Raw genomic sequence first — 17,464 nt, 5'->3', positions numbered from 1 at the left:
TTGCTGAACCTAATCAAGCTCTGCCACCATGACCCAGGGATCGCATCACTTAACCCTTATTTGTGACCCCTCCCAGGGCTTTCCTGCACCAGGTAGCTATTCTGAAAAGCTTCCTACCTCCAATGCAAATGTGTAGAGGACCAACTCTAAAAGTCAAGCTTTCACGAGATGCAAGTTTAAAAAACTTTTCTTTTTGTAGGTGCCCTGTCATGGCTGGTGGATTATTTTCTATCGACAAAAGTTACTTTTTTGAACTTGGAACATACGACCCTGGCCTTGATGTTTGGGGTGGGGAAAATATGGAGCTCTCATTCAAGGTATTACCAGGTGTTTCCCAAATTTTCTTTACAATAATGAGTTTATCAATTTTAAATGGTTTAATTTTACTCCTATAATCAGATATATGACTGCCACTGAGAGGAAATTTCACAGAAATTTTAGGGTCTCCGGATTAATTCTTTCATATCTCAGATTGAATTTGAAAGAATAAATTGCTGTCATGAAATTTATTGGCATTCCCTAATATTTCGCAACACCATTTCTGCTTATAAATATGGGGGAAACGACTTTCTGCCACTCAGTAAATGCTGTGGATGTCATACGTGATACAAAATAACTCTCCTGGAAGATCTGTCTAGTATGTTGGAAGGAACAGACTCAGTGTGTAATGGATCACCTTGGAGAACATAAATGACAGAAGGACATAAAAGTACTCTAAAGCAGGCCACCAACAGGTCAGGTGTGCCTCATAGTACAGCTCCTTTGGACACTTTATACAATCTGTTATACGATCATTGATTAACTTCTGAGAAAGCCTTGGCAACAGCAGTAGTAAAGCGTGTCCAAAAAGCAATTGCTTTCCTATTGGGTGGGTGGTCTGTATGTAAAAGGGTGTAATTTTGGAGCTGCAGATCAAAAAGAATGATTCTGAGTTGTGTATCACAAGCGTTTTGGTTCTTCCCAAAATGAGAGTAGAGGAATGTGAACAAATGGACATCCACACTTCTTTCCCTGATTCAACCAAAACAAGAACTCATATTTTACAAAATGGGATTCTGTGAAAATTTATTTAGAAATTTTTTAAAAAACTTACATCGCAGGTTAGGAAAGGAAAGAAATTGCATTTTACTAATCCTAAAATGGTCCATAGCAATACACAAAATTAAATAAACCTGTTGAGTTTGATTTTCTATTGCAGATGTGTTTTTTCAAGTTGAGTATTACTTCAGAAAAGGGGAAACAAGGTTGCCAGCTAGGTGGTTTCTTGTTGTTAAGTGCTCATGATTTGTGGATAATCATTTGATAATTGATGTTTATCATCAAATTGTTCCAGGTATGGATGTGTGGTGGTGAAATTGAGATCATTCCCTGCTCCCGAGTGGGCCATATATTCAGAAATGACAATCCATACTCCTTCCCCAAAGACCGGATGAAGACGGTGGAGCGGAACTTGGTGCGGGTTGCTGAGGTCTGGCTGGATGAGTATAAGGAGCTGTTCTACGGCCATGGAGACCACCTCATCGACCAGGGGTTAGATGTTGGCAACCTCACCCAGCAAAGGGAGCTGCGAAAGAAACTGAGGTGCAAAAGCTTCAAATGGTACTTGGAGAATGTCTTTCCTGACTTAAAGGCTCCCATTGTGAGAGCTAGTGGTATGGTAAGTTCAAGTGGCAATTTAAAATCTTACTCCATAAAAGCAAAACACAAAATCTTTTTCAAAAATGTGTGGAAAGAATGAGTGATTACATTATAAATAAACACCAAGTATGAGCATAGATGGGACAAAGCATGGCTGAGAATTAAATACAGGTAAATTTGAGGAAGGCTACCAAGTGGTCAGGTGCATTGATTAACTCAACAGATACCTACTGAGTATCCATAGATCTGGCAGTATTTCACACTTGGATTACAGGGTGATGAATAAAGTAGACTTGACCCTTTCCTTGTGGAGCTTAATTTGGATAGGGAAGAAAGATTATAAGCAAATAAGCAAGCAAGGTATAAATACAAAATACAATAGCTCTTATTTAGGGAACAGGCTGCAATTGATAAATCCTCAGTTAGAGTGGTCGAGAAATCCTCTCTGAGGAGGAGACTTTGTAACTCAGGCCTAAAACACAAAGTGTCGGTCAGCCAAGCTCTAAAGAAGAGTGCTAGGCAGAGGGTGAAGGTCACTTAAAGCCCTAAGACAGGTGAGTGTTTTCCATCCAAGCACTGCAAAGAAGACGAATGTTGTTGTCAGGCTGTGAAGGAGGGAAGAATGGCACCAGATGAAGGTGAAGAGGAAGGAAGGAGCCAGATCACACAGGTCCTTGTAAGCAACGTAAGGATTTTCTTTCTTTCCTTCCTTCTTTCTTCTGAATGTAGTAGGCAGTTATTGAGCAGAGTTAAGCAAGAAAATGATAAGATTCAATTAGGGTTTGTAAAGATTTCAAAGAGGTATTTAAAATAACAGAAATTATCAGAGAATAGCAGAAAACATTGCAGGGCATGACGGAAGGTATCCAAAGGGAAGAAGCTAAGCCAGATAAGGTGGCCAGAGTACAAGGGTAAGAAAACATCAAGGAAGAGGAGAAACTGGGGGAAAGCCATTTCAAACCCATGCAATAAGTGAAGGTGCATTTGAAGAGGATGGTAAGACACAAGGACATCTATCATAGTGTGGGTTTAAATATTAGTCAAGCCTTCAGCTAGGGTTCTTTGCCAATCATGCTTATTTCTAACCTTTTATTTCTAATTCAACTTTAACTATCCATAGTGTTCTTTTGTTTTATTTCAGTTTCTTTTTTTTTTCATTGCAGAAATTCGTTTAAAATATGACCATTAGTTATCCTGCTCTTTTAGGCCAAATTTTTTCAGTTTTTCTAGAGAGTGGATTATACCATGCTTTCTGCCTGGAAAATCTCCTGATAGCAAGGACTTAAAGTATTAGGGAAATCCAGGAAAGGTGTGAAAGACAGGAAACTAGTCTCAAAAATTTGTTCTGTTTTTGCAAAATTCAACTAATAAGTAAGTATATGTGACCCATTTTTAGGTAACATACTGTATTAAAAAATTGCCATTCTTTCAGGTCCAAATAAAAGAGCAGTTACTTTAGGTGGCTCAACCTGGTAACTTATCAGACACTTTGGATTTGTATATACTAGTCAAATAACAACATGTCAAATATAACTGTAAAATAAATTTATAATTTTTAATTTCAAACCCTAAGCAGAAAAAGAAAAGAAGAAAAATTTCCATGATAGTAATTTTTCCCATTTCAACAACATAGAATTTCAGTCAGCATATTACTAAACTTTAACCACCAGAGGGCACTAGAAAACTACCTTTTGGCTCCACTGTGACTAACTTGCGTGAGTTTTTACAAAATTTCTAAAGATCTCTCCTAATGAAACAGCCTTCTGCTGATGCCTCCACTATAATATATCAAAATGCAGCAAGTATTTTTAAAAAATGATTTTAACGAATTCCTTCTATTTTTCTGTGTTGCCTTCCTTAAACAAATTTCAGTGAAGATAGAGTTTGCTCCCTTCTGAAGCAACCAGCAGGGAGCGTTATTACCACTTTTTAAAAATTAGGGCCTTTCTCCAGGTAATTTAGAACAAATTAAGTAGACCATTATTTTAAATAGACAATATTGGAAAGTTCCAAGAAAATAAACTCCACGACATCTTTTGGTTGCTTGTTTCTTTTCCCTTCTTTCAACCTCCACACGTAGGACTTCAAATTCAGTGAGTTCTGTATGTTTTGTAATAAGAACAAATATTTTCTTATTGAACCAACAATATTTGAAGCTAATAATCTCATCAATAATTTTTTTTTACACTGGATTAAACTGCTGTTGAGCAGTCTATAGCTTCATTTCCCTTTTTTCAACCTCCATACGTAGAAATTTAAATCCAGTGACAGTTTTCTGTTTTTTTTGTAATAAGAACAAATATTTTCTTATCGAACCAACAATATTTGAAGCTAATAAAAGAATCCCACCAATAATGTATTTTTGCACTTGGTTAAACTGCTGGCAAATAGCCTAATGTTTAACAATTCTGTCATAAACTGTGGGGAATGTCTACTTCCTAAACTGGAAAATGAAATAATACAACATGGATAATTCAAAATTCACACACTGCCTGATTTTCTTAAAGATTGAAGCGGTTTACAGTAAAAACATGGATCAATTATTTTTAAATAAAAATGAAAAATTCTAAAAACAATTAATAATGAAATGAAGAATAACAATTCCAAGGCACTTCAGAGACATCTATATGAAGAAAAGTATTCAGCTGGTGTAAAAGTACCTTTAATGGCAAAGCCCACAGTTAAATAGTCTCCTCAGTAAATTCTAAGAAGAAGCTAAAAAAAAAGCATCTTCAGGTGAAGTGGGAGAGGGGCATGTGAGGGACAGAAAACTTTTATCTTTCCTTCCAATGCTTTTAAGTTCTTGGAGGGATTATACAAAATAAACACAAAGATATCCGTTAAACAGCGGTTCCCAAACACTGTGCTGACCGATGTTACTTTTGCTGCCTCAGGGTTCCATGGTCAAGTACATTTGAGAAACATTCCTACAACATTCTGAGCAGCAAGTGGAACATTAACACCTTGAAGATTTTGAGAAGTTCTGGAGTGGAACCACCTGTTCAGCTCTGTGGAAACCAGAATTTTCCAAATTTGTTTGGAGATAGAATATGTCTACATGATCCACAAATCCAGGAGCTTATATAATATTTATCTCTGCTAAAGTTCAGAGAGCAAATGCAGCACACTTTTTCTTTTAAGCCCTGAGATTATTCTACCTTCATGTCTTTCTATTCACCTTCCTCTCTGAAGTTTGGTGCAGGGGGAGTGGGGGTCTAGGGGGCATTGAACCCTTCTGTGCCTTGTGATGCCCACATTTACTAACGGTGAGCTGTCTCCTCTCATCTTTTTCATTTTCAATTTTGAATATAACTTTCTCTGAGGATTTTTGATAGAGATTTCATCCTTCCATTATTGCTTTGTATCTTTCTATACCAGGCACCTCAGAAGTAGTTACCAACCTGGTACTATTTTTAATGTCTGTTTCTATGCCTTGGAGGTCTGTGATGGTTCCTATCCAAGGCAGGTGGTGTAAATGTTCATCTCAAACCCAAATGAAGGTTGGTGTAAAGCTTCAGATTCTCAAGAAGAACCAGGCTTCCTTGTTGTCACCCTGTGATAATGGGCAAATTGTTTATCCTAGTGCAGCACTAATTGAAGGTCTGTTTTTCCGATGCTATGTGAAAGACCGGAATTCCAGCTTTTTGGCTTACCCATGCCTCTGTTTTTCATCCATCCATATGAGGGAACAAGTCTTCCCTGCCAACCTTTGCAAGTTTCCCTCCAGCCTTTAATTTTTTCTGCATATTCTGATCCCTGAAGATGTCCCTTACCTTCTTGCCCACTAAACTAAGCATGTAAAAGTGAGGACCAAACTACTGAGCCCCCGTTTATGAAGTCTGGCAACTCTGTGAGCATCCAGCCTGCATCAGTGCAGCACCCTGAGTTAGAGCTCTTTGTTAGGCATCGTAGAACAGGAAGGGCACAAATAGTGTCCCTGGCAACAAAGACTTCAGCTCCTCCCAGCTCCAGAGGCGTTCCCTGGACATATCATATAGATTCTGCTCTGCACAGCTCTTCTAGAAGTCTGAAAATTCTAAATTGCACTGTTAACCCATCATCTCATTAGCCCTGCCCAGGATGTCAAAGTGGGAAAGGAAATCAACATTCTTCTGCATTAAATGGTGACTTATAGAAAGCTACTTCCATATTTGACCCTGCAAATGCATTAAAAACCTGGGGGCCTGCCAGAAAGTGCCTTTATGCTTGGCTCTATATTAGCTTTCGTGACTTTTCTGTAATGAATTGTAGCTCGCTTGAGTCATTAAGAAGATTCTGACAGGGAATCAGCTGGAATCTGCTGTTCTTTGAAGGACTCAATTTATCTATGATTCAGTGCTTAAGCAGTCAAAAAGCTTGAAGGGATCAGTCAGGGAACATAGCTTATAACTCTTGTGTGTGCATTGACTTTTAGTATACGCGTTAGATAAACTTAAGACAAGAAAACAACTCTTTTCATGCCACCTTTGCTCATTTTGTATTTAGCATTCTAGGCAAGGGTTAATTAAAAGCTTCTGCCTGTTGGCTCTCTGGCTGATCACAGGCCTAAGTTGACAGATTGAAGCTGTGCTATTACAAGATTACATTATGTCTCTGTTAGAGATGGCAACCAATAAAACTGGATAGTGCTAAGTAATGCTAAGCTATTAACTATCTTTTAACCTCATTATAGTTTTATATTCTATATTTTCTAAATATGTCTGAATGTCTTGTTCTACTTTAAAATGTGTTTTTTAAATCCATGTTTTATATTATGCTTCCTAGCTTATTAATGTGGCCTTGGGTAAATGCATTGCCATTGAAAACACTACAGTCATTCTGGAAGACTGCGATGGGAGTAACGAGGTATGCTAAACTGAAGTTTTCTATCTCATGGTAGCTGATAGGTGCAGGGTATGACACATTCATCGCTCAGTCAAGAAATTCATCTTTGCCCATTAGAAAAATAATTTTCTGAATTTCTTTGTAATAAGAGAGTCCACCATTAACACAAAGACTAAGGGAATAAAGGTGTGGGTCCTGAAGTCAACTCACTGGATCCAGAATGAATCCAGTCCTGGCACCATCACTTGCAAAAGCATGCTAACTTCTGCAGATTCCTTAACCTTTGGGTAAATGGTATTGATAATCATGCCTACTTCTACAACTGGCGTGAGGCTGGAGGTAGGTAATTCATATGAAGCACGTAGAACAATACCTAATGCTTAGTGCTCTGTAAATGTTTTCTGTAGTAATAGCAAAGATAAAAACATAAAAAATGCATGACATAGATAAAGAACTAAAGAGAAAACATATTTCTAAATAATCATTCTAAAGAAGCAGTCTTATTCTGTGATTCCATTCCTTTTTCCCCTCATTCTCCTGCATTTTAAGGGAGTAATGGAAATAACCAAATCCATGATCCGTGGCAGAAACCCCTCTAGGAAAACTCCACAAACTCAGAGCAAAATGGTTAGTAGAGGGAGTAGGACCAGGAAGCAGGGAATAGAGACTCCTTCCACAGTGCTGGAGGTGAGCTCTGAGTGATTACACTTCCCTCTCTGACATACGTTCCCTAACAGTTCTGTTTGTGGAAACAGTGACTGGTTTGAGTGGCAAATAGGACTCAGAGGAAGATGGATTCATGAGTAGGAATCAGCTCCCCAAAATTGCAGATTGTTCTTTGGTAGAGAATTATTTTGCAATAATAATCTAGGCTTGTCAAGTCTTACATCTTTCCTTTGACTTTGAGATACTGTTTATATTTGTTAGTGCATCCCATCTCTACCTCTCAACGCAAAGCTGCTACTAGAAGAAAAGGTATCTCTGTTGCTGTATTTAGCTATGAATTGTAAACCGGAAGCCAAGGCTACTCTTCCTTAATTAGGAAAGAGAGGAGTCAAAAGGAAGTGGAAAAGTGTTAAAACCCATTGAAAGAAATAAATTTCTCTTACTAACAAAGATGAAATAAAGTCATAAATTGCAAAAACAAAATCACAATTCTTTCACATTATATGAAAGTATTAAATAATGTGGGGGTTTTTTTTGGAATCTTAATTGCATGGACTTTTTGTGCTGGAGTAACCAGTATTTTATCTGAAAACCCAAGTTCTATTCTTGAAGACCATTGAGTCTTTCTCAATTGGATGCTGGGAGGCAAAAGCATACATGCTGCAGCCTTCACCCTCCACGAAGCCCGAGCTCCCTTTTAGTCTTGTTGCTCATTTTTAGCTTCTGCCTCTCATGGTTTGCTTAGGTAATAAAAAAGTAAAAAAAAAGTGGAGGAAGTTAGCTCATTTTTGGCAGAATTAATGAGGCTTAATACCAAGACAGTGACTACAACATTCATCCAAAAAGGCTCAAAAGGAATAAGACCCTTAGATTGAATCATCAAGCTCTATCGCTTACCTTACCTAAAAAGTCTCCTTAGTTATTAACCTTAAAGCAGTTGAGATGTATTTTCTCAAGGTAATATCTAGCTTCTCTTACTGGCACATAACTTCCTTATATTATGCCATGCTTCCATGCTTCCTACATGTTAATGTTCACACAAATCACCTGGGGACTTTGTTACACTGCAGATTCTGAATCAGTAGGTCCGTGATGCAGCGGAGACTCAACACTTCTAACTAGCTCTCAGGTGATGCAGATGGTGGCCCAAGGACTACCCATTGAGTGGCAAGGTCCAGCATAGTGACTTTGATCTAAACTGATAATCAAAGTTAAACTTCAATTACAAGACAAATGATTCACTAGGTAAAGGCTTTAGATAGATTTTACCAGAAGCCTATTTTTTCAAATATGTTTTTATTAGTACAAAACAACAAATTTCCCACAGACCCAGAGCATTAGAGTAAATGGACCAGGCAGATAATACTAGGTTGTAAACAACTGAAGAAAAATTTTTAAGGTTTAAAAACATGGTCTCGTTACCTGAATTGGTATTTATTTTAGACACTGGCAACTGCTCCAAGAGCAGTTTCTATGAACTGGGGGATGCCAACTTGGTAACAAGCTATGATTCCTCATGCTGTTAGCAAAGAAAGTCTTTAACCTTTCCTACAATTGGACAAAGCCTTTATGATAGTTTTATACAAGGAAGCATAAAAATCTTCATCCAAGAAATTTAGGGCTGGGACTGGTATCTCCCTATAGCCACCCATGGCTTAGAATCTTAATCATGTGGTAGCCTGAACATTCCAATTCTTGGAGCACCAGACTTCTCTGGGATTCAGAACACTGAAATGACATCCATATGCAGACAGAACTAACTGCACTAAATAATTTTTATTATTGTAACTAACACTTATTGAAGGCTTATTGTGTGCTAAATACTTGATAGTCATTACCCCAATCCTCTGAAATAGATACAATTGCTATCCAACTTAAAAATTAGAAAAATAAGATTAGACAGAGTAAATAATATGCCCGTATTATCAGAATTACAAATGATAGTACCAGGACTTGAACGTAAAATGTCAGATCATAGTTCTTATAGTCTTAACTATTGCTAACAAAAATGTTTGACAAAGCCCCTGCCTGTGTTTGCTGCCTGAAGTGACCTCTTTATTCATTTCTCCTACAGCTTCAACAATTTAATTACACCTGGTTAAGACTTATTAAATCTGGAGAATGGTGTATAGCCCCCATCCCTGATAAAGGAGCCATAGGGCTGCACCCTTGTGATAACAGAAACAAAGGGCTAAAATGGCTGCATAAATCAACACCAGTCTTTCATCCAGAGCTGGTAAGCAAAAGATTCGTACCTCTTCTTTACCACAAACTTGACTTTTGATCAAATAGGACACAAAATTCTCATTGTCAGCTTCCTCAATCAGAAGTTTTAAGTGTGTTTGTGACAATGGGATTATGTAAAACTTCACTCAGAGAGATATATGGGTATCTCTTGTAAGTAAGGGCTTGACAAGTTCTTTTTTTTTTTTTTTTTCAAAAGTTACTTCAAATTAGTTATTTTAAATAGAAGTCACCAAGTTCATGTAGTTACATTGCTATCATTTGCTTCAGTCAATCAGCAACACCAAAAGTAAGGCTTAAAGGCTGGAATTGGTCCCCACAGGTTATCAGAAATGCTTATACAGAGAGGCTGTGAGCTACAAAAGAAGCCACATGCCTCCTACAAGTCCTGCACTTTACAATGAATCTGATTTCTCATTCTGTTCCCTTTTCATACAAGAACACTTTTCCTCATCCGCTACAGGACCCAGAGACCAAGGCTCCTAAGGCTCTGCTGGAGACAATGCTCACCAGCTCACCGGGGCTGCTGTGTGCACCCTTGCCAGCTTTGCATTCAATCATACCACATCGGTAGCTTGAAACTGGCCATATTAGGAGTATTTATGACACAGAAATCGGAAGATGCTACTGGATTGGATAGTTTTCAAAAGGTCCAGTTGTTCTATTTACCAGAACATTGCTGGTCTAACATTCATTCTCAAAGTCCTCTCCATCTTTCCCAGCTACTTTTAACAGAATACAGTCATAAGCTTTGGTGTAGGAGCTTGGGGTTGGCGAGAATAGTCTCAGAACTGCCTTCTTAGATTTTCTACCATCTCTCTAACAGGTGGCCACCAAATCTGCTGTCTACAGTGGATATTTGGGTATTTGGAGACTCTCAGTTTGCCCAGGGCTGTCCCCAGAGTAAACACCTTTTCTTCCTTGAGGTGCCTCATTCCTTTTAACAACACAGCCAATGACTATTGTCTTCTCAACTTTTGTCTTCCTGCTCAGAGTCAAAACTGGAGCCTGAGTAATGCATTCTCTAGTCTTTCTCCCATTAGATCGTCTCTGTTATATTTCAGTTGCTTCTGGACAATTCTTTTCTCTTTAATGATAATGGTTATTATTGAGTTATTCAGAAAGGTTAGGAATTATTAGCATATATGCTGCTAATTTTATTTTGCATAGTGTTAGGAAATCCATAAACATGTAGTATAGTGCATAATTTACATCTTACCTTATCCCAGTGCCAAAGTCAAGAGGGAGAGAAGGAGAAAGCCGGGGGTGGGATGAGGAGAGACTGAGAGACAGAGAACATGGATGAGAACGAGAACTAAAACACATTCTTCATCTCCAGAATTGAATCCTGGGAAAGATTTCAAGCTTAGCAGTTTCTCTTAAGTGACAAGCTGATTTGGTAAAGAAGGTGATTTAATTAAGAGACCAACATTAGAAAGCCTGTTCTCTACCTTGTTTGTACCTATGACTTTGTGACATTTTACACAGCTGCCTTCTGCCTTGGGTTTCCCTTTTGATGCTACCAAACGTCCTGGAGATGAGTAGCTTGGTGATCAGCTTTCTTCTTTTCTCAGTTTTTCAGTAGTTTTCATGCTATACCTCCTAGATCCCCCAGTACATGTAAGTCTTAAACAACAGGAGAAGTATGAGATGAGACTCCTTTACAAACCCTTGGCCATACTTAAACATTGTATTTCCAAAATCCGGCAAGGGTGACAATATTTTTGTAGGAGCAATGTTTAAAATAAATTATCACGAAAGTCGCTCCTGTTTGAAAACTTTTTAAAGTTTCAAAACAACGTCTGTAATTAAGATCATCTTTGTCATAGTCATAGGTAATTGATAAGATATATAGATGAAAAAATATATAAGCCATTAGTAAGTTCCATGAATATTATCTACCATTTCTAGGATATTCACTAAATATTAAGCAATAATAGAACTTTCTTTCATGCCATTGACTTTTTCCTAATCTGGATTCTGGACATCAGTTATTATGAATTGTCAGAGATCATGGTAAGGAACTCATAAATAAAATATATCACTGCCAGAATTTTGTAATCCAACTTCACAAAGATACCCACTTTAAAAATTAATTAACTTTATGTTACAGTATGTATTTTTTCTTTACCATCAATGAAGTAGTTATCATCTATCAAGTCCAATAAGTGTCATCTGTCATGTTTTCTCTTTGAAGAGTATAGTTCTCGGCCATACCATCAAAAAATTTGTCTTTTGCCTCCTGAGGACTTAAAAGTCTTATAGCTTAGAGGAGGATGATTACTTAGTCTGAAACAGACAAATTTAATACTTTTCAAAGTCTGTGTTTATGTTAATAATTTAGTTCAGAATAATTATTTAAAAATAAAAAATGTAAGTGCCTATTAATTTTTTATTGATTTTCATTACTTTATATCTCAGTTATCAAATTCAGCCTGTGGCTCATTCCAGCTCCTCTTTCTCTCCAGGTGAATCACATTGTTTTTGAAAACAACCAGCAATTATTATGCTTGGAAGGAAATTTTTCTCAAAAGATCCTGAAAGTAGCTGCCTGTGACCCAGTGAAGCCATATCAAAAGTGGAAATTTGAAAAATATTATGAAGCCTGAAGTGGAACTGATGTTTTTATATAGTAAACCCATCAAATACTGTGAAAATAACACTGAACTTGGTAACTATATTTCTCAGCAGTAGTTTAAATTTTCAATTTTAATAGCATTTGAATGGAAGATTTTTTGTAAATCACAATATTTGTAACATCAAAGGACAACTCAGGAAAACAGTTCACCATTGGACCAAAGTCCTTCTTCAGAAGTGAGTGACCTTTTGAATTGCCTGCTTTCCACCCTGTGCTGGAACTCATCCTGCAAATTTCCCTGTGAAAGCTAACGGGCAACCAGAAATGAAGACAGAAGGATTTGAGAAAGCATGAGGATATTTCCAATGACGGTGTTTGATAATAATCAGCTCTTCTGGCCCACAAGTAGGGATGATCAATGGAAACTTAATTCAGTTTTTTATTTGGGAATATTTTCAACAAACAAAAACTTCTTGAGTTTTTATGGTTAGAAGACCTCAGATGCCCACAGCTATCACATTTGTGAAATCCCTCCAGACTACATGCATGCTTTCCTAACAGTTTGAAATAGTATTGGTTTACTGCTGGTAACCTTACCTGATGGTAGCATTTTGATCTAAATTACATAATGGTTTTTCCCAGTCTGAGTCAGTGGAAAAAATTTTAAGTGAGGAAGAAGAGGCCTTCAAATGCTTAATTCTAGGTATAAACACTGCTTCCACTCATTTTGTGCTTTTAAAACTACAACTTTAAAGATTCACAATACCAATAACTTTCTAGATTCATGTGGATTTTTTTTAAAGGCAGTGAAAAAGGGGCTGGATTATAACACACTGTGGTAACCAAAAATGCACTGAAGCATTGAATGCGCTCTAATGCAGGGCCAAGTAAGAGGAGTGAAGTGAGTAAAGCAGAAATAGAGCTGCCGAAAGTTTCTTTTATGTAAAATAATAAAATACTACTTTAGATAAAGTAGCATTCACCGGGATAAAATATGATAAAAATGGGCTCTGAAATATTTCAAAGGGAAAATAAAGTGAAGCAAACGTCATGAAAAAGGAAAGGAATGAGGTACACAAGTTTTAGGAAGAGAGTTAAGAAAATTGCCCTGGACTTAGCCAAAGAAGGAAGGGGATCTAGTATCTCTATGAAGGAAAAAAGAGAAAATCCCTCAATGTGGACCCAATGAAAACACTGACAAATTTGGGAAAAGTTAAATACTGATTGGATCCAAATAAAGCCTCTAATCTTAAGTATACAAATACTTTGGCATACCAGAAGAAGTCTTACAAATCAGGATATCCTTTTTGATAAGAAAAGTGATGCTGAGAGGACAAATTACCTAAAAATCTAAAAATCCAATCAAGATTAAAATTCAGGTTTCCAGAGACAGACCTCCTTCTACTGCCTTGGGCCACTGGCCTAAACAAATCTGCTCCACAGAATTCCTTAGAAAGAGACACACAAACTTCTTTGCTGAGATTAGGTCCCTGGAGGACAACCATACTATATTCTTGTTAATATGTTAAAAAAATATATAAACCTTTGTTCAGTTGAGATGATGGTGAAACAACATATCTCTCATTCTGACATTGGGTTTAACATTTAATTTTAACTCTCAATGGGTTACATAAAAACAAAGCTACAACTAAGAATGGGAAGAAGAACTATTTCTGCACATTTGTAACATATTTAAGATTTTTTATTCAAATAATTGAACATTGCAGATGAATAAGAGAATGACCAGAACATGAGATACAGTTATGTGCTGCATAATGATGTTTTAGTCAACAATGAACCACATATTTGACATTGGACCCAAAAGATTATATTAATAATATGGTATTTTTGCTGTACCTTTTCTATGTTTAGATATGTTTAGATACACAAATACCATGGTGCTACAGTAGCCTACAGTATTCAATACAGTAACATGTACAAGTCCGTAGCCTAGGAGCAACAGGGGTTCCATATAGCCTAGGTGTGTAGTAGGCTACATACACCATCTAGTTTGTGTAACTGCACTCTGATGTTCACACAATGAAGAAATTGCCTAATGACACATTTCTCAGAATGTATTTGTGTCATTAAATGATGCATGACTGTAATTCTTTTCAAAACAGAGCCATATGTGGAAAGGGGGGTGGGGGAACACAAGTCAGTTGCCAAAAGACTAATTGAGTTACTGACAAACAATATACTAGGTGCCTCATGTAACTCTTCATGTAACTGAAACATGTTGAGAGGTTTTTTTTCCCCCTGATGTATAGGCTCTTTCTTTTTCCAAAAATGGTTTCCACAAAGAAATCAACTCTGTTCTGGGAAAAAAAAAAAAAAGAATTATGTTTTAAACACACTTACTTTCGGGTATATCAGCTGAAGGAGGTTAGATTGTTTTCCTTAACAGAACCGTCTGCAGTCCTCTCAACTCACATTCTTTCTGACTTTACCTTGACATATTTACTATATAAAGCTGTATTTAAATCTACATTGTCAATACAACAAAGGATTGTTTTCAAAAATCACAAATTTGTTCCTGAATAGAATTTTATAAATTGCTTTTATCATATATTTGCTTAGTTACTCTAAGAAGCAAGAAACTGATCACTAGTTGGGAGTCTATATGGGCCTAACCTTGAGTGTATTGATTTATTATGAAATCTACTACCATTTTCTTAAGCATTGCCTTCTAAACTTTTTCAGGAGACTGGAATAAAGTATCAATGCTACTAGAGCTTTTGGTACTTCTAATGATAAACCTCTGGATGAGAAAGGTCCTAATCAGCACTGAATTATTCAATAGGGGGCTGTATGATAGGCGTTACAGATTTTTTCCTAGATTAACTTAGGTCTTTGCCTTTTCTTTAAAAAAAAAAAAAAAAGTCTATGCATCTTGTAACCTTGAATACAAGGGTGGTCCTATTAATATTTAACAGGACTAACCAACTTACCATGGCATCTAAGTGCCTCTGAGACTTTCAGTTTGCATAATCTCTTTCTCCTTTTCAACAGTTACCCAGCGCTTCTGCCCTACTCTCTTGTAAGCTGACACAGCTGTTGTTGGTACAACCATGTTTTATCACCAGCATCAAATTTGCTCAATACTGCTTGCTGACATCCCTTCAGCTGTCATTCACAGCAAACCACCATGTACCATGAATACAAAGTATTATTAACTTCACCACACTTATCTGGAAACATTCTTTTCAATATTAAAACACCTTGCTTCTAGTATTAGTTTGGGACTGCAGAGGGGCAAAGATACCATTTTCAGTGTGTAGGAGCTCAATATTCCCAACCAACCTTAATTTCATTAATGGCTAATAATTATTTTTAGGGGGCATTCATGCAATAGAAGGAGGTTGAAACATGACAGACAGTACCATCTTTCTTCGTTTTAACATCTCTTACTGAATTCCTATATTCAGAATACAAGAAGGAAATTTTACCAGCCAGTCATGGTGGCTCACGCCTATAATCTAAGCACTTTAGGAGGCCAAGGCAGGCGGATTACAAGGTCAGAAGTTCAAGAGCAGCCTGGCCAACATGGTGAAACCCTGTCTCTGCTAAAAATACAAAAAGTAGCTGGCATGGTGGTGGGTGCTTATAATTCCAGCTACTTGGGAGGCTGAGGCAGGAGAATCGCTTGAACCAGGCAGGTGGAGGTTGCAGTCAGCCAAGATCGGCCACTGCACTCCATAATCTTTTATTATGCAAATGAAGCTACTACCTGGCTGTCGCCATGACACCGGCACAAGTGGCTTTACCTGGCTGGCACAGTGATGCCATGACACCTTCACATGTGCTGACAAGGAAAAGGGAGCAGCGATCCCCATGTTCGATGTGCCTGGCTTCCAGGTACAGCTGTTAGTTTTACATATGCAAGCCTCTAGCTTGCCTATCTATGGTTGCAACTTGAGTTTTCAGGCTGCTTTCTGTTAGAAAAGAAATGCTTTGGGGGCTGCTTTTTATTAAAGAAAAAAACCACTGAGAACTATTTTACCCTTTCTAACTGCCTAAAATAAATTTTTAATGACTTCTGTGTTAATATTACCAACTCTTGATTCCTCCAACCTTTAAACAAAGCTGGCAGATTGCTCATCATGAACAGAGATGAAAAGTTAAAAAGTTGGAGTCCTTTAAAACGCAAGCCATGACGTTTTATTTCTACTCATTGTGTAGATTGTCACTACTGTGCTTTTGCAACAACTTTTGCATGGGTTACTCAATAGTTGCTACAAGACAAAATGCCTTACAATTAGAAAAGAAACATTAACCAGAGCTATTGTACAAAATATTTATTTTTTGGCAAATGGCCATTCCATGGACAGTTTTGAATAAGCCATATAAAGTATTATATATCACTGATGAAGCTTAATGGACTGTTATTTCAGGTGTTGGTGGTGTCTGTGTCTAAAAGAAAGAAACAAATAACATCACAATAAGCAGATTTAATGCCTCTGTTTTCAAGCTAATGGAACAATCATTTCAATTAGGGCCCCTCTGCAAGTTTATGTGGATCTTTGCTTTGTAAAAACACAAACAAAACACAAGGGAAAATTCTCATTTTCTAGCAAATACGACAACTCTAATATGCTGAGTTTCTAATAATGAGTTGTCATCAAATGAGTAATAAATAATTTCTTTGGAAACAAGAGCTTTCTATTTTTTTATTGATTGACAGATATTTACTAGTTTAAGGATATTGGTCATAAGTATCTATATAATAAAGCCTTTATATTAGATGCTAGATTAAAATTTTTGATAGCATGAATAGATTTTTAACTGACCATTCAAAAACATCAATTTTTGTGAATATACTATATGTTTGTATATGTATATATATATATATATATTTTGATCCTTTGAACTGGAAGAAAGAAATATCAAGAGTTTCTACTCACAACATAAAGAAAATTAAATGTTTTTGGATATTTTGAAGTCTTTCAGGTGTATAGCTTTGTCTGCATCTGGCCTGCTGCACAAAACTATCTCAAATGAACTTTCACTCTGGATACCATTTTCCAACTTGAAGACGTAATCAAATTCTCAGTTACCAGGGTGCTTGTTATTCAGTTTAAGATTACACATACGTCTTCTCTTTCAAACAAGTACCCCAAATTTGCTAGTTTTATACATACTAGCTACAAACAAGATAAGCCAAAGATTAAGTAAGTGAATTTTTTAAAGGATCGCCTAAGAACATTTGCTAAGGGGAGAATGAAAATAGAAACTTGGAGTATAAAGGATGTTGGAATTAAACATTTTTAAGTACTTTTTTTCTGCATCCGATCAACTGAAGTTATTATAAAGAAGGAATCAAGTATGTAGCTTTATATTTCTAGATAAAAATCCAAATTACTTTCTAAATTCATTTCCAAACTTCTCCTGTGCTGGCAGTTAGCTACTAGAAATCATCATTTGATTTTGCAGTTTGCCATGTTTTGAGTGAGTTCAGCTGCTTATTACTACCCATGTCATCGTGTTTGTATTGATGGCCTGGCTCAGTTATTT

The 17,464-nt window shown here is 36.8% G+C and overlaps 1 protein-coding gene across 1 annotated transcript in view; it reads left to right on the top strand.

Moving 5' to 3' along the window:
- The window catches only part of GALNT5 (polypeptide N-acetylgalactosaminyltransferase 5), a 53,401-nt gene extending 35,937 nt beyond the window's left edge, over positions 1–17,464 (top strand). The window contains exons 6-10 of the mRNA XM_012454902.2: positions 200–317; positions 1,334–1,657; positions 6,403–6,483; positions 9,203–9,364; positions 11,841–17,464. Coding sequence (XP_012310325.2) covers positions 200–317; positions 1,334–1,657; positions 6,403–6,483; positions 9,203–9,364; positions 11,841–11,981 — 826 coding nt within the window. The 3' untranslated portion in view covers positions 11,982–17,464. The remainder of the gene's footprint in view (positions 1–199; positions 318–1,333; positions 1,658–6,402; positions 6,484–9,202; positions 9,365–11,840) is intronic.

The sequence above is a fragment of the Aotus nancymaae genome, unplaced genomic scaffold (assembly GCF_030222135.1).
Source record: "Aotus nancymaae isolate 86718 unplaced genomic scaffold, 86718_ANA_hifiasm-v0.15.2.pri h1tg000029l, whole genome shotgun sequence".
In the NCBI taxonomy this organism is placed as follows: Eukaryota; Metazoa; Chordata; class Mammalia; order Primates; family Aotidae; genus Aotus; species Aotus nancymaae.
The sequence above is the reverse complement of the archived record's forward strand: the minus strand, read 5'-3'. Positions and strand labels throughout refer to the sequence as shown.